Genomic DNA, 21,565 nt, shown 5'->3' with positions numbered 1-21,565 from the left:
TATACTTGAATATGGCTGGAATGATAAATAAACTTGAACTTGAACTTATAATAGGCTGCTCCAGGCCAACAAACATACAGCTGTAAGATTTAAACACCCTAGTGTATTTTATCTTTACAGTACATGGAACTCACAACACCACAACCATAACAAAAGCTTAAGGTCTCCTTTGAGCTTCTACCTGAACTTCTTCAGAAAAGTCCCTCTCTACAGCATCATGGCCCAGCAGATACCCTGTTTACTGGCCACCAAAAAAAAACAACAAAGACCCTGCCAGACTTTCCTCAAAACTCTTCACATTTCACAAAATGTTGCCAAACTCACAGTCCCTTATCCTCGGCCAGTCCTCCTCCCTCCAGTGGACAACACAGTAACCACTTGGCTTCCTGCAATTAGTCAGGTGACAGGCCAGTAGCTCGTTCACACTATTAACTTGAACTTCTATCTAAAAAAAGATTATTTATGCCGGCAGAATTTTGATTTCCCCTCTCTTTTAAACAGGTCTCACTGCACTGTTTTCTCCTAGCAAAAGTACACACACATACGCAGGTAAGGTTTGCTTTGATTTATTTTTAATTTGGCTTCATCTGAAGCCTTGTCTATGAGTGTCTCAATTCTTTTTTCAAATGTAGAATAAATTGACCTTTGTCCTGGTTTCTATTGAATTTCATTTTAAGTTAATTTGCTTTCAGTAGGTATTTAACCCAAATACAGTACACAACATTGTATAAAAAGGTCACATCGTGAGTATCTCTTCCCCCATTTCAAGACCAAGAACAGTCTTTGGATGGGACCAAACTGAACATGAGTGCATCATGGGACAGTGAAACTGTTATACCGTAGACCTGGATTCCTGCTGCTCATTCTCTGAAAACATTTAGACTGTACTGTTTTGCTCATCTCCAGCATGCATCACTCATACCATGTCTTATCACAGTTTCCCTGTTATGCAGATGTAGGTTTATTTAAAATAGTTTCAATTTAGCAATGTCAAATCAAATTCCTGTACTGCAGTAATTACTGATCACATTTTCCTGTGCTGCACAGTGATGCGTAACTGAGGGATGACATATTGATCGGTGTTTAATCTGAGAACAGACCCTGGAGGGACAGTACAGGGCTGCCATGTCTTTGGGAGGTTAGAAGAAACCAGAGCAGCCAGAGAACAGTCACACAAACATAGACATTACATGCAGACTCCTCACAGAAGGTGCTCCAGAGCAGAATGGAACCCAGGACCCAAGAGTTGAGAGACACCAGTCATACCAACTGCATCATCCTGTCTGTTGCTGTGTGCTAAATTAGTCTACAGTTCTATTTTTATGTCTTGTATTATATTTATTTGATTATGGTGTGACTTTCAGAAAAGCTGTAATCAGTGGTGAATTAGCCAGACATAATGTTTTGGGTTATTCTTTTCTAGCATTACCTTAATTCTGACTGTGTATAAAGTGCAAGACTGACCTGATGCCAATTGTCCACAGTGGACTTGAATAGATCCAGCATTGTCCTCAGACTGTCCATCGGGCTACCCTGTGTCTTCATTCTGACCTCCATTGTCATTGCTGTGGAAATCGTCTCAAGACTGGACAGGTCAGCTGAACATCACTGTTGCAGATCGATAGAGATCTAAGCCATCCGTGTGAAGTAGTCAGCCTAGGAATCCACCTATACCTAAGTAATTCAGGTGTTTTCCAATCTGCAGTTTGCTGATTGTTTTTGCAAAGAAAGTACAAAATTAATTCTTTGTAAATGCTAAAGTTTTTTTAGATTATTTTCAAGAGTTTGAAATAAATCAATACTGTAGTCATGACCATGGCAATCAGGTAGAAGGGTGATATTGCTCATTACAGTAATTTATTATCTACGCTAAAAGCTCGGCACATTGTTGTCATAGTCTGCTCAGATTTCTAAGCATGTTATATCAGCTTTGCACTGAAGTCTGTCAAAAAACTCTAAACCTGTGTCAGTGTGTCTGGGACTCCCATCCTCAGATCTCTGGGTGTCAGTGCTCCTGTGTTCAATATTGGGCTCAGGGATGGAGAGAATCAGGGTTTATCAGCCCTGGTTGTAGTGTCTCAATGGGGTTGCAGTGAGACATTAGGAGCTGACTGTATCTGAAGCCTGTGTCTTCTCCCTGTAGCTGTAGAGGGAAGCGCTCTGCTGCACAGTCTGATGGCCAGAGAGAAGTTACTGGAGACACAGCCATGAAGACGGCAGAGGCTGCAGGTGGCAGGGCTTGAATATAATGGACCTCATCTTCAACCACTTGACCAGGGCTGTCCATTCCAGGTCCCGAAGTCTTCTTCTGTGTCTATCCATCCTTCATCCATTTTCTAATCGCTTTATCTGATACAGGGTCATGGGGGAACGAGATTCTATTCCAGCAAGCAACGGGCACAAGTCAGGATACACACTGGACGGGGCACCTGTCGATCACAGAGCAAGCAGACACACAGGTACACACTCACACCAGCAGGGCTGGCCCATACACTACTATTATCAGCTCCCACCCCAAACGTATTGTTTTGAACACTTAAATAAATGAATGATATAACTAGAAAACTTTGATTAAGCAAATTTAAAGAATGCATACTGTAATACATAACTTAAATACAAAAACAAGAAGTACCCATTTTACAAAGATAATATATATTTTAACATAGAAAGTAATAAAGTGAAATTTGAACTAGCTTCTAGCAAAACACCTGAAGTAGTCTATGTGTCTAGCTAGAAAATGTGGCTTGTTTACCATTTGCTAGCTACAGTACATGGATCTGACAGACTCAAAACCAAATGAAATACAAGTGCATTATTACAGCGACTGGATTTGGTGAACCCCTGGTGTGAGATTGCTTATCCTGCTCTTCTTTATTGTGCTTTGTTTTCTCAGCACCCGATAGGTACGTCCTTTTGGAAGACAGTGTGTGTTTCTACCAGTTTGAACTACATGATTTCAATTTTATACCATTACAACATAGTTTGCAACGCAAGTAAAAGCTCACTTGTAATTATGCATTATTTGGTAGATGCAATGAAAGCAATGAAATTTCAACATCACAACATTTACTACTTTCTCAAATTAAACAGCATTTGGTGTAGCAGCAGCTAAAAAGTCTGCACTGATATTCTCATCTCACAGTGATGATGAAAGTCATTTACTACATCAACAGTGAAATAAACCACTATACTTACTTTCACAACTAATAATATTATATTTTAGAACTAAACAACTTTTATAGCCTAGATTAGCACCGCGGCAACAGAAACAGCCACTAGAGGGAACCTTCACTCACATTTGTCGATTAAAAAATATGTTTCATTGCACATTGAGGGGTCCCCTGGTAGCCTCGGGGCCCTCAGAAGTCTCCTAGTTTGCCTAAACCAAGGACCGGCCCTGCACACCACGGCCAGTTTTCCCAGGAGCCAACTAACCTACCAGTAGGACTGTGGGAGGAAACCGAAGCACCTGGAGGAAACTGAACCCAGGGCCACAGTGCTGTGAGGCAGCATGATAATCATTGCATTGCTGTGTCTCTTTTAACCTAATAATTAGCTCATTTATACTAATAAGAGCTGAGTTAGCGTGGTAGACTGCTAATAATGATTTAGATAATGATTAATTGTTTTTGATTGTTTTTGTGTTATGTTGATTAATTGATCTTAGTGAACTCAAGTGATTTTGTTGCATAAATATTCAGTCACCTGACCAGCTACAGGAAGCCAATTGGTCAGGTGACTCTTTAAAAGAGCAAGAAGATGAAGCTTCCAGTGTCAGTGTGTGTGAGTGGATGGCTGCTGTCTGAGGAGATGAGTCCAGAACCCCCTGTTTTTACCACTGACCAGAGGTAGGACTGACCAGTGTTTTTTAATAAAAAAAAATCTTTTATTTATAATGTGCCTTTCAAAACCCAAGGACAATAAAAGTAAATGTGGAGGTTAAATACAGGTTGTTACAAATTGACTATAGGCAATCAAATGTAAACATTGGTAAAAACGGTAAGTTTTAAGTTTAGATTTGAAGAGTGTTAAAGAAGGTCTCTCGTAAAGTCATCCCACAACTGCGGAGCACCAACGGAGGAGGCACGGTCACCAAAATCTGTGACTTTATCCTGGGAATGATGAGTAGAGGACTGGTGTCAACTGAATGGAGCTTACAGGACGGAGTGTAAACATGGAGGAGTCCAGAGATGTATGATGGAGCCAGGTTGTGCAGATATCAGCAACAAGATCTTGTATTGAGTACATGACTTTATAAGAAACTGATGTAGAGACTTAAGTACAGGAGTGATATGTTGCCAGGGTCTGGTGTGAGTAAATACTCTAGCTGTGGAGTTTTGAACACATTGCATCGTGTTGAGAAGAGCGTTTGGGAGCCCATACAGTAAACAGTTGGAGAAATCAAGCCGTGATGTTATAAACATATGAATCAGGCAGTTGGCATCGGACATTGATAAAACCTGCCAAATGAGGGCAAGATCTCTAAGGTGAAAAAAAGATGTCTTGATTAATTTTTCACATTGCTCAAAAGGCAGGAGAGGATCGGGGTGACTCCAAGATTCCTGATGATGGCTGAAGTGTGAATGGGGAAGCCAACCACTGAAGTGAAACCCTTGAATTTATCCAGCTGAGATTTGCTGCCCACCAGTAAAATTCTGTTTTGTCACTATTTAGTTTCAGGGAATATGACGACAACCAGAGTTTGATGTCACATAAGCAAGGGATAAGTGATGGACAGGGGAGACCTAAAGGGGAATAGGTTTCAACATAAATCTCAGTATCCTCTGGATAGCAGTGTAACTGAAGACCATGTTTGCAGATAATTTCCCTGGGAGGTAGCATACAAATAATAAAAAGTAAAGGGCCCATGACTGAACCCTGAGGCACACCATGATTGACTGGGTCCATGGGGGATTTATGAGGACCAAAATGCTACCTACCAGTCAGATAAGAACAAAACCAGTTATAGACAGTACAACTGATAGACAAGAATGTCTGCAAGTGACTGAGCAACACTGCAACTGAGCAATGATTTACGTATCACAAACAGCACTAAAATTGAGGAGCAAAAGGATACTCATAGCCCAAACCCCCCCCCCCCGAGTCAGAGGCAATAAGTAAATCATTCACAACCATGACAAGAGCAGTCTCAGTGTTACGATTTGAGTGGAAGCCAGACTGAAATGGCTCAAACAAGTCATTAACTGTCATATGTGCCTGTAAATGATGTGCAACTACACTTTCAATAGAAAGGTAAATTAGAGATTGGTATGTAGTTCATTATATCGGAGTCCAAGCCAGATTTCTTCAGTACAGGAGTGATAGATGCAGCTCTAAGGCAGACATAGGATGGGATCCAGGCAACAAGAAGCTGTTTTACAGGTGGTAATAATGTTTGTAAATTGATGGGAGTTAAGCTAAATTCAGAAAAATCTGGTACAATGGGAAGGTCAATGGAAAAACTAGGGCTCAAGTAGTTGAACTGTTGTCTGATTCATTGCAAGGCTGTAGCTTGATTCAGATAACTGCATTTGTATTAGTGTCAATCTTAGATTGAAAAATTGCAAATATTTAAGGCCGAGGTCAGGGTGGCAGAGAGAGCAGAGTTGTCAGGGAGTTTAATGAGCTTGTAGATGACAGTGTAGCGGCGAGGCTTAATAATAAGGCAGAATTAAGTGTTCTGAGCCTTCCCAAATGAGGCCTCATTTCTCTGTTCATCTCTGTGGTGCAGCCACAGAGAAACTATTCATGCAAGATGTTTTCTTTTGATAAGGACAGCTCCCAAAGGGGGATGCACTTAGCTAAGCCTGGCTATCATGATCAATGGTCATCCATTGGCGCCTATCTGTTTAGGGAGTGCCAATTGTACATCTGGACTGCATTACTAAGTGTCAGGAGTAAGTGACTCATATCTCACCTTGATCAACCAATCAGGGACCGGTAGGGCCGAGTAACCCACGTGGGACTCTGATGCCCATGGAACTTTCAGCCAATCAATGAGCTGAAGTTCCTCCAGGTAAAAACAGGCAACACAGAGAGCCTGAGAGATTCAGATTCAACAATTCTAAAGGGAATTCAAAGGAGAATTCCAGGGCAGGACGCCCTAGGAGCAGAAGGCTCCCAAGGGCAGGACATTCTCGCAGCGCGCCTCCTGACCATCCTGAGACTCAGCCCGGACAACCACGGAACGGCCAGTGTGTCCGAGTGCCAGAACTTTCCTTTGTTCTAAGAGTCTAGAGTGGAGGTTGCCAGAGAGTAACCAGCAGCAGGCCTCGTGAACAGGTCGGAACTGTGGACAGCTGAATTACTATTCAGAACTAGCTCTTCATCAGGAACGAACCGGTCCTCTTCCTGACTTGCTGGGACCCACAGTCATCTTTTCTCCTGTGCACAAACTTTGCTAGTTAAAGCCAACAGTGAGCATCAGCAGCGCACCGTCGCAAGCCGCACAGCACAGCCTGGCACGTAGCCAGAGAGCGCGGATTGGACAGCAACAGCCTGCAACTGTTTCTTTGTGCCCGCAGGAGATCTGAATCCCCAAAGATTGGATGAGTATTCAACTTCAATGCATTACAGCTCGAGAATTCAATTGTTATCCAAACCAGTTGATATCAATTTAATTCCTAAGAGTTATGTACTTGTTTGAGTATCTAATGTAGAAGTTGTAACCAAGTTCACTTTACGAAACGGTCTTAATGAATGATATACTGAACGTATGTCCTCTTGATATGTGTAACTCTTTGTAACTGACCGAATATATATCTTTTGTATTCTGATAACCCTCTCGATAAGATCTGTTAGGTTTATATGCATATTCTATGTATTAATAAATGTATCCTCGTGTATTAGTACCTGTGTGTGCGCGTTGTTTGAGTTATGTCGCATGGTTGGATTCTAAAGCCATCAAAAGAATCAACTTTGTGATTTACTGCTACAATTAATAATTGTCTCAGTAAATGCCCAAACCCTACAGAACTGGTGCCTTCAGAGAGCCACTATGATTACATATTTGGCGTCCCTGAACCGGTTTTCCCTACAACAGAGAAGAATTGTATCAGAGATAAAGGAGGATCTGGCAGAAGCTACAGCAGTTCTGTAGACTTGTAGGTGTTCGTTATAAGCCAGAGTGTGAACCACTAGAATAATTTTTTTTGCTCAAGCAATCCAGGCACCGTCCAGCTAGTTTCAGGTTCTGGAGTTCAGGTATGCACCATACAGAGGAGTGCGTGAAGGAAATCGAGAGATTTTTAAGGACTTTGAGATTATCCAAAGTACTGGTAAACACAGTGCTTAGATTACAGACTAGGTCAGCTGTTGTAGATAACCAGTTTTGTAAAAGGGGAGAACGAAGTATTGGCATTAGAGAAATCGGAGTGGTTCAGAGATTTTGGATTTCTAGAAAACATTGTTTACATCTCACCGAAGAAAGAGGGACGCCAACATCAAATAATACAGCTTTGTATACAGTTAATATCATGAATGTTGGACATTTTAGAGGCATTCAGGGCTTCTGGCCAGAAGCGCAAACAAGATCAAGGTTGTGACCACAGACATGGGTGGGAAAATTCACCTACTGAGAGAGGTCAAAGCAGTCCAGGGTGGATAAAAATCTGAAGCAAATTTACAGTTTAAGGAGTCAACATGAACGTTAAAGTCGCCAAGCTGAGACTGGACAGGTCATAGTGTTTAGTGCTGTCAGTGGTTCAGATAGTTCAGAGAGAAAGACTGGGCAGGACTTAGGAGGACGATAAACAAGTAGAATCAACAATGGAGTGGGGCCGCAGAGTTAAAGGGCAAGGTATTCAAAGGATGTGACAGAGTAAATAGAGAGCTCCTTGATAATTACATCTTGCCTCTAAGCCACCACGACCACCAGGGTGTGGTTTGCCTACATAATTAAATCATGGCGGGACAGTTTGATTTACTAAAAGAAACTAATTTGGATTCTGCCAGGTCTCGGTTATGCACAGAATGTCAACGCATCTATCAGTGATGAAATCATTTAGCGTTTCAGTCTTTCGATTTAGAGAGCGGGTGTTTACAAGTGCAAATTTGATGTCCCGTTGATTTACCGGAGTGAAGGAGGATTCCGAAGATGTAACAGCCATAGGTACTGGTGTTTATTCCGGGATGAAAGGGCAGCTTGTCATTTCTGTGGTTACGACAATCCAACCACATGCTATCTATGCGAGTAGCATGAAGTGAAGCTAGTGACATTGAACAACGCGCATGATCCGCAAGTGTTTAATAGCCGAATTTCTATCAAAGTAAAAGACCATCATCCACTACAGTAATGCATGAAGAGAGTATAGCAACATTATGCGAAATTACAAGAAACTAAAGCACCTCCTTTGGTTTCTTATTTCTTCATGGTAACTTGTAATTGCTTGAACATTCTGCTGTATTTTTTGTTGGCATTTTTTTAATTGTAGATCACCACTCATTTTTATTAAATATTTATTTATATTTATATGTATATTTATTTCCCATTCAATGAAAAGCATTTTGAGATGGAAGCTTTTAAGGGGGCCGTATCAAATATTTGTTTATTGTAATTAAAAACAAATCATTTTTTGATTTGTACAAAAGTGGCATATGACATACTGTTGAGACACTAAGTCAATAGCAAATCACTTTTCTTCATTCACTTTTAAATCTTTACTTATATTGTTGATCTGTGTGGATCACCTCTAGAAAAACTGCAGTGCAGAATTGGACAAGGAAAGGTCTAACTCCCAACCCAACCAAAATTTGTGCCTCTCCGAAAGTAGCTGAAATCTATCATACAGACGCACAGCTCATAGTAAATAACCATGATTTGGTCAGATAAGTGTATTTGCCAATGTTAGTGGGGTTTATAGAACACTTCTTTGGAGTAGGACAATGCAGTGCTGAACAGTCTCACAGTCTCACTCCTGACTAAACAATTTGTGCATCTCCAAAAGTAAATCTATCATACAGACCCACAGCTAATAGAAAATCACCATGGTTTTGTCAGATAAGTGTCTTTGTCAATTTTGCTGGGGTTTAAAGACCATCCACTGAGTAAGCGTATGATGTACTCCCATATCCTAAGGCTTCCCTACCAACCTGTTTGCCTGAACAGTGTTAAATGCTGAAAAAAAAGTATGCATACAGTACATAGGCTGATGGAGTTTTAAGTGCTTGTATACTGCACTATACTGCATTTAATTGTTCTAAGTAGCAAAATAAGGTTGCATTGGGAACTTACAATAGTCATATGCGCAAATCATGAGCTTGAGGGTTCCCTTTCCAAGATCTTGCATTGTGCCCCTAAAAAGGTAGAGGGCTGGCCCTGTCTGCAGTCTTCCATAACTCACTCTCTTATAAATGAGCTAATTATTGTATTAATTGAGATGTACCCTGCAGGCATTCTGGCCAGGCAGCACATTTCCACAGTGCTTAGCTTTCCTGCCTCGTTGTGCTGCTACCATTGGATCAATGTGCACCGGTTTCCTCCCACAGTCCAAAGACATACTGTAGGTTAATAGACTTCTGGGGAGAATTGCCCTGGAGTGAGTATGTGTCCGTCTGCCCTGGGATGGACTGGTGTCCTGTCCGGGGTGTATTGTGTCTTGAGTCTGTTGGGAGAGCCTCCACTTCCCCTGTGATCTTGTACAGATAAAGCAATTGAAAAAAGGATGAAGGATGGTCACAGTGGCCCTTCAGGACCTGGACTGGACAGCCCTGGTCAAGTGGTTGAAGATGAGGTCCATTATATTCAAGCCCTGCCGCCTGCAGCCTCTGCCATCTTCATTGCTGTGTCTCCAGTAACTTCTCTCTGGCCATCAGACTGTGCAGCAGAGCGTTTCCCTCTACAGCTACAGGGAGAAGACACAAGCTTCAGATACAGTCAGCTCCTAATGTCTCACTGCAACCCCATTGAGACACAACCAAGGCTGATAAACCCTGATTCTCTCCATCCCTGAGCAAACACAGGAGCACTGACACCCAGAGAGCTGAGGATGGGAGTCCCAGACACACCGACACAGGTTTAGACTATCTTGACAGACCTCAGTGCAAAGCTGATATAACCTGCTCAGAAATATCAGCAGCCAATGACAATGTGCCGAACTTTTTGAGAAGATATAAGCAAATACCGAACATGTCTACCTGATGGCCATGGTCATGACCATGGTATTGACCTTTTTACAGATTGTAACAAAAGAGGTCGGTTGGGTGACCATAATGTGGGTTATTTTCATACACTGGACTCCCTTGTCTCACTTACAATTGAATTTAGCTTTGTATATGGTGATTAATAACATTTTCACTTCATTCTTGCTTTAAGCGTTCTCCTTCTTCAGCATAGAATTTAATCACAAAACAATGTTGTAGCTCATTCACACCAACTGAATGAGCTCCAATACTTATACTGGTCATGGTATATACTGAACCATGACTGAGCATCATGGTGACACTCAAAGCTTGCAGTTGGCTGACAAATTACTGGATGTGAAGTCGGCTAAGATTTCTCAATATTCTAGCTGAGCAGATTCATATTTCCTCTCCCTTATAACATGGTAAGATGCAATGATACTTCAGTATCTTATATCCTCATAACTGATGCCAGAACAGATGAACCTTCTATCCAAAAATAATTGACAGTCTACATTTGGAAGATGCCATTCAGGACTGAATTGCTTCGGCTTTATAGATGGACACCCAGTCTGAGTACTTCACATGGATGGCTTAGATCTGCAACAGTGATGTTCAGATGACCTGTTCAGTCTTGTGATGATTTCCACAGCGATGACAATGGAGGTCAGAATGAAGACACAGGGCAACCCAATGGACAGTCTGAAGACACTTCTGCATCTGTCCAAGTCCACTGTGGACAATTGACATCAGATCAGTGCTGCACTTTATACACAGTCAGAATTAAGGTAATGGTAGAAAAAAAAATTGTGTTTTGCTAATCCACCACTGCTTACAGTTTTCCCCAAAGTCACACCACAGTCATTTTAATGGATGGTTCATGTATTCATGTGCTTCACGCATTCATATGCTTTATAAATAAAATTCAAGCTCTAAAAACAGAATTGGAGAGTAATGTTAAACACAGCAAGAGACAAGATGATATCACTTTCTGTGTGGAGTTTGCATGCAACGCCTGTTTGTGCGGCTGTTCTGGTTTCTTCTAACCTAACAAAGACATGACGACCCAGTCCTGTCCCTCTATTCTCAGATCTCCTTCAGCTGACCAAACACTGAGGGATATGCTTTCTCTTATTCATGCATCAGTGTACTGCATAAGAAAATGTGATCAATTATTACAGCCATACAAAAAGACTTGACAATGCTAACTTTAAACCATTTAAATTAATCAGTTTTGAAATGGCAAGGAAACTCTGCTAAGGCATGTTATGACTGGAGCACACTGGAGATAAGCAAAACAATGTGGAAATACTCAGAGGATGAGCACCAGGAACCCCGGTCTGTGATATTACGGTATATCTGTCCTATGATGTATTCTGCAGACACTCATGTTCAGTTTGGTCCTTTCCAAAGACCGTTCTTATTGTCAATTTGGAAACCCAGAGAAGCTTTCATGACCTTTCTATGCCATGTCTTTGTGTTCTGGGTTGAATGAGCAGACACTTGAAATGGGATTTACAGAAACCAGGACAAGGGAAAAAATAATTTATATTGAAAGTTAAACAGAATTGAGACCCCCAGAGGAAAACTTTGTATAAAGTTAAATCAAGCTAAAAATACATTAAAGTGACACTTAGCTGCATTTGTGTGAAATTGTGCTGGGAGCTTCTGAATGCACATGAAGCTTTTCTCTAAAGAAAAGGTTGTTAAAATTGAATTTTTGAGCATGCAGTGTAATGTGAATTGTAGTATTTTTGCCCATCATGAGACTGAGTTCAAATTATTTTTTAAAGCTAAAATCATGCACTTTGTTTGAATAAGCAGTATGCTGTCATTTCTATGAAGTGTAACGCAACAGGGGCTCAGGCAGGCGCCCTTGCCACATTAGGTTGGCCCCCACTGTCAGGGGCTCGAACCCAGGACTCCTGCATCTCTCTCCAGCAACCCAGCCCAGTGAGCCAAAGAGAGATCCCTTTACAGCCCAGTAGCTGTAGTCCTGCTATCACAGGGAAGGGCGGTGATGTCACCTGCTCTGGTACGCCGGCTCTTACACAGTGCCTGTCGGCCATAAGCGTTACAGAAGAAAACAGGACACTAAAGACTCTTTTCTGAGTATTTGTAGAGTAACTGAACTGCTTCAAAATAGTCAAATTTCAAAGTTTTTATTTATGCTGGAAATACATCACTCTCATGAGAGTATTACTCTCTGGATAAGTTTTGTGTGACAGAGCTTTAGCTCAGACATAAGCCAGCCAGTGTCATGAGGTTCCAGAACTAGGGAAATGGGAAATGGAAAAACCCAGTTGAAAATTGTACCCTTGTGGTCTTGCATCAGCGTGGCTGTTTGGTCCGGTAGTGACCTGCTAAGGGACTCGTTTCCATCTCCTTAAAAATGATTAAAAACCAAGACTGAGCTCTTCTCGTTTGTGCGATTAACTCATTAACTCTAAAACAAAAAACATAATTGAACAGTAAACAAAATTATCTTCAACATGATTTGGACAATAGATTCCAGTATCCGATTACATACCCCAGACTTTAAAGCAGAGAGCAGTGGGAAATGATCAGATGTGTCAGACAGACCTGTGGTGCTGCTGGCTGTGTCCTGGCTGGAGCTGGCTGTCAGCGCTGTGGCAGTGACCTCCTCTGTCACACTCCCTGGAGCTGAGGGGGTCACTGTGGGGACTGTAGGAGCTGAGGAGACAGACAGAGGCATCAGAGTGGGAGTCAAGACCACGGTTTCCCAGTCTTGGTCCTGGAGGCCCAGATACCTTGAATAAGATTAATTACTTAATTGAAGCCTTGATTGAACTAACAAGTTACTTGATTAAAATATTTGCAAGTTCTTTTGAACTAAAAAGATTTGTTACTTGTGAAATACAACAGTTAAAAGTTAACCTTTAACATGTTAAAGGGCGGAAAACCGTTCAAATGAATCCTACATTCAGGTCAGTTGAAAGTTCAATTGTGTAACGGAGCTTTAGCTGGAGTAAAACACAGCTGATAGGTACAGGTAGGTGAGCATGAGAGCCTGAGTGCTCTAGAGATGAGAGCAGAGGTCCCATTGCTCCTGAACTCCCAATCGGCATAATGCTTCAGTTCCATAATTAATTGTACGTGCTTATGGCTCCATTCCAGAGCTCCTTAAGCAGAAGCATGCAGGGATATTTTAGTTTTGTACTTTTAATAGTAATAATTCTTTACATTTATATATAGCATCTTTCTGGACACTCAGTAAAGTGCTTTACAAGTAATGGGGGCTCCCCTCCACCACCACCAGTGTGCAGCCTCACCTGGATGATGCAACAGCAGTCAGTGCACCAGTACGCTCACCACACACCAGCTATTGGGCCCCACTAACACCTCTTCCAGCATCAACCTCAGATCCCCCAGGAGGTATCCCATCCAGGTACCAGCCAGGCTTACATCTGCTCAGTTTCAGTGGGTTGACAGGTGCAAATTGCAAAGTTTTCTCACAGTTTGTGCTGATGTTTAAATCCTCCCTCAGTCATCAGTGTTCAGTCTTATGAAGTCTAACGTGTTATACTGTGATGCACTCCAGGTCCTTCACTTTTAGATCAGTGACCAACTAGCAACCAAATGTGCGAGATAAGCCAAAAGGCCTCCTCTCATTGGGAACCTTTATTTAGATCTTGATTGAAGCACTTTTGTGAAAAATGTAAGTGCTTAAATCTTCTCTTATGACTGTGGTCTCCAGCTAAGCCTTCTTCACTAAGCATCCAGAGTACGGTAATAACCCTGTAGTGTGTTTATTACACAACGTAGGATGGAATTAAGGAGCCTTATATTAACAAGAAAAATCAAAGCAGAAGGTACTTGATTTTCTTCTGCAGACAGAGTGCAGCATAAACAGTTAGTCAATAGATATTAAGTGAAATACAACAACTGCTGTTGCAAACAGAGAAAGCAAAAGAGTCTGCACATGATGACTTGCCTTTCCTGACTCTCAGATGTATTTTTGAGAGTCCGTCAGTCCCCCATTGCTCCAGTCCACAGTAATACACCCCAGTGTCCTGCAGGGTCAGTCTGCTCATGGTCACAGTGAAGGTCCTGATTGAGACGTTGTCATAGAGAGAGAATCTCCCCACAGTGACCACAGTGTCCGTCTTGCCAGTTTTAATGAGAACATCCTTATTCCCACAGGGATGCCGACACCAGTACTTCTCCTTGTACCGATACCCATCTGGATAGTTGCACTGAATCTCTACACTTTCTCCTTCAGATCCATTCACTCTCCTCTCTGCTGACGTCACACACCCTAGACCTTGACAAGGAAAAAATAATCAGTCAGGTCCTCTTACCACAGAAGAACACATTCATTTTGATCAATGCAAAAAGCAATACAGTACCTGTCATCTGTGCCTTTTCCTCATAAGAACATAAAATACATCCATCGCAATTCCAAATATTGAACAACTTTGAAAGCAAATACTGAGATTCAAAATCTTGAATAACTTTTTCAAAGACTGGATTTCTAAATATATCCAGAGCTCAGAACAGAAATGTGGGACAGTATACCATTTTCATATGGTTTTTAAGAAAGGTTGCAAAAGGCAGGTTAAAAATCTCTTAAAATCTATTTCAACAACTTTTTTTTTTTTAAAGACGCATCTCTTGTTGTCCGTCACAGCCTGTATGGAATGATCTCTCTGTCTAGTCCATCTTGGGGAACCTTGATGTTAACCAAGCCCAGCATTTCCAAAATTAAGGATTCTTGTTTTAAATTGTTGCACATACAGTAAGTTCATTGATGTAGTCAGGTAGATATGTCACTGACTTTTTATAACTTAAGTTTTAGATATAGAAATTACCCAAGTTGATTTTCTTTTTAACCTGTCATAATCCATTTATAAGAAGTACCCACTAAGAGATAATGAAGAGGTAGCTACTGTAGCTCTTGTGTGGTGCAGTGTTTCTTACATGTTGGAAGAGCTATACATCATTACTGAACAAGCAAGCACTATTGCTTATTGCCGTCAGAAATTTGTTTTGAAGTCTGTTTCAGGCCAACAGTAGCTTAACTCTTTCTTCATTGGTTCTATATTTTTCTTATGTGCAAGTCTTTATTGGACAGTTGAGTCATAACATTTGTCTACCAATACAACAGAGCAATGAGACTCACCTATGAAGAGAGTGAGTATGTAAAGAGAGGATTTCATGTTCAGCTGTCCAGCAGAAACTCTTCAGCTCTGCTGTCGAAGTAGAGCTTCCTTTCAGTTCCGACTAGGAAATGACCTCATTCTTCTTTAATAGAAGAGACACTGACGTGTCTCACGTGGTCTCACTCACAGAAGCTGGCCAAGGAGCTCGCAGCCAGAGCTAGTGAACAGGCAGACAGTTGTGCACACAGGCACTGCTTCTCCATATTCTGTTTCCAATGTCATGTAGTTTACAAATTGCTAACAATAAGCACATGGTATCTTTGTAACTCATTAAAATTAGTGTTCTTTTAACGGTGTGTAGTTATATTAGTCCTCATATCTATTCTTTAATATCCAATTACTAAAATTATTTTAAGAACAAAAAGTTTCTTAAAACCAAGACCATATACTTCTCACTAGAACTGCACCATCTAACCAAAACTAAGAAAAATAAATACGTATGCAGCCTTTAGACCAAGACAAATTCTTCATTTTCCCTCTTGTGACATACCTAAGGGGGTGTCATAACAGGATCTTTAAAAGAAGACAGGTGCAGGTCAACAGATACACCAAACATACAGCTGTAAAGTAGAAAACACCAGTGTAGTTTATTTCTACACTACAAGGATCTAAAACTACAAACCACACACCAAAACAAAAAGCCTATGCTTCTCTCAGAGATACTAACTAAGCTTCTTCCTGAAGTCCCTCATTAAAGTGGCCAAGCAGCTCAACTGCTTACCAGCTTCCAAAACCTCTTCCAGTCTCTTCAAAAGAAAACAGTCTCTTAAGATTCTTCACAAAGGTTCCAAAAACTCAGTTCCTTTGTCTTGAGTCACAGGTCAGTTTACCTTCTGCTGAGTGGTGACCACAGAGACTCTGCACTCAACCCCTCAGACAGCAGCCATCCAGTCACACACACCAACACTGGAAGCTTAGTCTTCAAGCTCTTTTAAAGAGTCACCTGACCAATTGGCTTCCTGTAACTGGTCAGGTGACTGAGCAGCAGCTCATTCCCCCAGAGGAATCTGGGGACAGTCTTCCCTACCAAGGCTGTGCTCCCAAACCCTCCGTTCATTGAAAAGTGGAAACAGCGATGCATGTCCTGGGACTGGGGATCTGATCTCAATTTCCCTTCTGGATCAATAAGGTCTTATCTTATCTCTCTCATCTCTTGGTGTAATATCGCTGCACAAACAGCCCTTGTACCTATTTGACATCATTTACAGCCGTCACTCCTGCCACTGGCTCAGCGCACTCAGCCCTGTTACACACACATATAAAAAGCACAAGTTACCACCACACTAGGGGGCGCAGGCCTTTCAGCCTTCCACCATATTGTACTGTATAATACGACAATAAGTACAATGCTGTAGAGATGTACTGTTACTTTGGCTGGGATGGTGCTTTTACTGCTGCTGTGGCGTTTCTGTGACAAGTCTTAGAGAAGGATGCCAGTGAGGCAGTTGTGTTCCTATCCGAGTTTTTCTTTCTTGATTTTGACATTCAACAAGTTAAATTGCCTCATCACTCAGACCCCATTGACTCTTTTAAAAGGTCATTTAGTATTTATACAACAAAGCCACTTGAGTGCATCACGGTGAAGGAGATAGGGCTTTTAAATATATCTGTAACTATCAGAAATTGCAGTATATTGCGAGAGTACATGACAACTTTTAGTATGCAATCAAACATAATAATCCATAGTCTCACACACAGATCCTAAATACACAACATACAATTTATTGAAAAGAAAACATGCATAACAAGCAACAAATGTAATAGAATATATTTGTGGAAATGATCTGCTGTGATATGAATGGCTGATCAATCACTCAGGGAATACTAAGATCCGAATTAATAATTGCAGGGTTAAAATGTGCATCAGCTATAACATTACAGTCTAGCACAGACAGTAACGTTACAGTCTACAGTCAGGAAGAATGTCTTGGGCCGAATTAAATTTCTGTAATATCATACAAAAAGCACAAGCCTGCTTGGGGAAGGCACACAAAGATTACCAGAAATCTTTAATAACACTGAATTCTGAGTGAAATAACAGGCTTTGTCATAGATGATCAATTAATCAAAATGACACAAAAAGACAATCAAAAATCAATATCTTACATAAGACTACTTTATTTTTACATAGAATCTTGCACAAAGAGATACATTTTTGGACAAGGGCAAGTGTGTCTGCAGTCTTCCATTCTAATGCAGCTCTTAGTAGTGTAAATGAGCTTATTATTGGCTTAAAAAAACCCACAAACCCTGCAGGGACTCTGGGTGGGTGGCACATTTCCACAGTGCTTAGCTTTGCTGCCTTGTTCTGTTGAGGTTGGGCAGCAGAATGATTCAGTGGTTAGCAGTGCTGCTTCATAATACACAATACTAGAGCCCTGTGGTTTCCTCCCACAGTTCAAAGGCTAAGGTTAATTGACTTCAGGGACAATTGGCCCTGGTGTGAGTGTGTCTGCCCTGTGATGGACTTGTGCACTGTCCAGGGTGTATCCTACCTTGTGCTCGTTGCTTGCTGGGAGTAGCTCCAGCCAATTAGTTATAGATTTGTTTCTTATGCACAAGTCTTTATTGAACAATTAAGTTATTTGTCTACTGATGCAACAGAGCAATGAGACTCCCCTGAGAAGAGAATGAGGATTTCATGTTCAACTGCTCAGCATCAGAGTCTCCTCAAGCCTGGTGGGTCAGAGAAGAGTTTCCTTTCAGTTCAGACTAGGAAATGACCTTTTAATTGACTTCACACTATCAGACACTCTCACAGTGTCTCACCCAGAGCAGCTGCCAAAGGAGCTCAACCAGCTCCATGCAGTGAGCAATGAAAACAAAGGTAGATTTTGCACCAGAAACCACCAGTTTCAAAGTTGGGGGGAGCATTTCAATGCATATTATGTATAATGAATGTAAAAAAACATAATTGAACAGTAAACAAAATTATCTTCAACATGATTTGGACAATAGATTCCAGTATCTGATTACATACCCCAGACTTTAAAGCAGAGAGCAGTGGGAAATGATCAGATGTGTCAGACTGTACTGTACTTACTGTACTGTTGACTCCTAGTGAAGAGAGCTCAGCTGGAGACCACAGTCACAGGACAAGATTTAAGCACTTTTCCAAGTTTTCACAAATGTGCTTCAATGTCTTTTGCTTTCAGGAGTTAACACTGCATTAGAAAAGTCAAGATGATTTTACAGTTTACAACTGATCTGAAAGCACATAAACGGGCACACTGCAAATGAACTCAAGGTCTAAATAAAGGTTATGAATAGGTGGGGAGGCCTTTCGGCTTATCTTGCTCATTTCCTCGCTAGTGGGTCATTAATCCGAAACTGCAGGACACACACGACAGTGCCTGGCCTTCCAGGAAATCCCCATGTTGTTGAATTACAAATGAGGTATGCATGTTTAAGTAAATATTTTAATAAGAACTTGAATGTATCAGAATGAAAGGATGATCGAATTTAAATATCAGCACAAACTGCAAAGAACAGACCAAAATATCCCAGGTTCCCAGTCCTGGTTATATAGGCCACCCATCCCCTTGAAAGCTCTGTTACACAATTGAACCCTTAATTGATTTAATTAAACGCTTACTTTGAGCTGATTTCAACTCTCAGACATGGTGATGATTACCTTTTAACTGTTGTATTTCACCAGTAACAAAAGTCTAAGCTTCTCAGTTAGCAAAAAAAAATCTTGCAAATGTTCCAAACATGCAGCTTTAGATAATTGAAGGCTTGAATGAACTAAATATTGTTGGGGATGGGGAATCGCTGGTCTGGACTCCCACTCTGATGCCTCCGTCTGTCTCCTCAGCTCCTACAGTCCCCACAGTGACCCCCTCAGCTCCAGGGACTGTGACAGAGGAGGTCACTGCCACAGCGCTGACAGCCAGCAGCACCACAGGTCTGTCTGACACATCTGACTATTTCCTGTTCCTCTTTGCTTTAAATTCTTGAGTTTAGGCAAACTTAATCAGATATTGGAATCTAATTAATGTCCAAAACATGTTGAATAAATTTTGTTTGCTGCTCAATTTTTTTTCCAGAAGACAACGCTTTCATGAAACCCACTTTTTACAGTTTTTCTTAATCATTTACATTATTATCTGAAATTGTACTCAAAACTATAAACGCAAAAGGCAAAACCCACACGCAGCTGGGCAAATCAGAGAAGTCTCACACAAAATGAATATTTTTTTGTATTTTATACAAAAGGCAAACACACCCCATCAAATAAATAGACCGTACAGAGTACTTACTAAACTAGTGAAATCAATTGTAGAGGTAGCAGTATACTACTCTAATGTGTAAACCATATTATATACAAAACACACAGAAACAGATGACATTCACAAACAAACAAAGGCAGCACAAGCTGCACCAGTTCTGTACAGTACACAACACTACTTGTATGGCAATCTTTACTGTAAGAATTATACAGAAACAAACAAAAAGAAAGTTTATACTGCCCCAACCTCCTGCTTCTGACCTGGGTTAGGCCAGAGGTTTTTGTTAACTTGTCAGGTAGTAGGTGAAGTGAGTCCTGATATGGCTCATCCAGGCCTGGTCATTCTCATCCAGCGCTGGCAGGACTCTTCAGTCATGTCCTCACAAGCCACATGGCCTGTAAAAGATATACATGCTCGTAGGGATTTCAGTCATATACCTTCCACCTCCATGCCAAGAAAATTCCTGTATGGGCTTTAATAATGGGGAATATGGGGGAAAACTGTGGGTTATCAAGAAACCAGTTGCGGACTAGAACAGCTCAGTTGAGGCTGACATTGATTACAATGTACACGAGCTGCTCTGGCTTACCTGGCTGTTGGAGTAGAGTGTTCTAGAGCTTATGCAGAAAAGGGATTAGATGGGCAGTGTTGTAGGGGGCTGGGGTGGCATGACAGTGGAGCCCCCCATGTGGACTGACTGCTGCACACAGTGGGCTGTTTCCCGTGCGCTGGCCAGGAACCTGCACAAAGGCCTGCTGGCCAATGATATTTCTTGTGCCTCTCCTCTGCTTTATCAGGATGAACCCAGCCTCATCATTGGAGATGAATTCTCCAAGGGTTTCACTTGCATCAAGTTCAAATAGTCTCTAAAAATACGATAGAGGTATCAGATTGATTGATTACTGTGCTTTACAGTATACAGTATATCACAGACTGCTGAAAATTGTACAGTAATGTTATAGTATAAAATAAGTTGCACAGATCTCAATGAATAATTAAGGATTTCTGTGTTTTCATATGCAGGATTGAGTGCTGTTGATTGATGATCAAAGATCATTGTTTTTAATGACAGTGCTTTCCACATGGTTTCTTTGATGACAATTGTGCTCAATGAGAGGACATGCACTCAGTGTTTTGCAAAAAGGTCCTAAAATGTAATTTGTGTATAAAACAAGTGAACTGCGCTGAGAATTTTCTTGGAAAAGTATTTCTTTTGAGACGTGTACTTTCAGTTTTGTCAGCTTGGTTTCAGTTTGTAAATGATTGTACAAAACATGTTAAAAGGTCACACCAAACTTATTTCTCATCATTTTTAAGGCAAAGGAAACGAGTCCCGTAGTACATCACCACCAGACCACACAACCAGCCTGAAAGATGACCACAAAGGTGAGTTTTTAGTTTAGTTTTATTCCCATTAAGTTCTGACAAACAGAGACATGTTTTATTTTGTATACAATAAGAAGTACTGGGGGCACGGAAGTGGCTAGGTTCCAGCCTTGCTTGGCTGGGGCCCTGGGTTCAATTCCTGGGGTGCTGTCTGTGTGGAGTTTGCATGTTCTCCCTGTGTTCGTGGGTGTTTCCTCCGGGTGCTCCAGCTTCTTCCCACAGTCTAAAGACATGTTGGTAGTTAAATGGCTTCTGGGAAATTTGGCCCTGGTGTGAGTGTGTGCATATTTGTGTCTGTGTGTGTCCTATGATGGACTGGTGTCGCATCTGTGTGTGTCCTATGATGGACTGGTGTCCCATCCAGGGTGTGTCCTTCCTTTTGCCCGTTGGGACAGGATTAGGCTTCCCTGCGACACTGAGTTGGATAAAACAATGAATGTATGGAATAGTCTTGCACTGCTATGACACATCACAAAAAGATAAAGACTCTTGATTTGATTCCCTAATATATGTATTAAACTCTTAAACCATCGTATCATCCTGACAATAATACAACTTTAATAATACTTTCCTACCTGAAACAAATTGGAATGATTATCATGCTGAGGGCTGGTTGTTTCTGCAGTCATTTTCAAACTGGAAACT

General features: G+C 41.2%; 1 protein-coding gene and 1 long non-coding RNA gene across 7 annotated transcripts in view; one reads left to right on the top strand and one right to left on the bottom strand.

The window, feature by feature from the left end:
- LOC102683369 (CMRF35-like molecule 5) overlaps nt 1-15,375 on the bottom strand; it is a 37,473-nt gene extending 22,098 nt beyond the window's left edge. For 5 of the 6 annotated variants that reach the window (XR_011189648.1, XR_011189649.1, XM_069190269.1 and 2 more), the window contains exons 1-3: nt 15,263-15,375; nt 14,075-14,404; nt 12,703-12,813 (exon numbers count right to left, since the gene is read on the bottom strand). Coding sequence is in view for 4 of the 6 variants with exons in the window: in XM_069190269.1 (XP_069046370.1) it covers nt 12,703-12,813; nt 14,075-14,404; nt 15,263-15,299 (478 nt within the window). In the remaining 2 variants the exon portion in view is untranslated. Of the gene's footprint in view, nt 1-8,518; nt 9,843-10,743; nt 10,853-12,435; nt 12,505-12,702; nt 12,814-14,074; nt 14,405-15,262 lie in introns of those variants that run through there. The other variant, XM_069190273.1, reaches the window with a different exon arrangement.
- Nucleotides 3,791-20,919, top strand: LOC107076792 (uncharacterized). Its single transcript, XR_001477930.2, has 3 exons — nt 3,791-3,848; nt 19,120-19,209; nt 20,852-20,919. It is a non-coding gene; the product is annotated as an uncharacterized lncRNA (long non-coding RNA).
- Nucleotides 20,920-21,565: the final 646 nt, after the last annotated feature.

Source organism: Lepisosteus oculatus, chromosome 5 (genome assembly GCF_040954835.1).
Source record: "Lepisosteus oculatus isolate fLepOcu1 chromosome 5, fLepOcu1.hap2, whole genome shotgun sequence".
Taxonomy (NCBI): Eukaryota; Metazoa; Chordata; class Actinopteri; order Semionotiformes; family Lepisosteidae; genus Lepisosteus; species Lepisosteus oculatus.
This window is presented reverse-complemented; position numbering and strand designations above follow the sequence as displayed.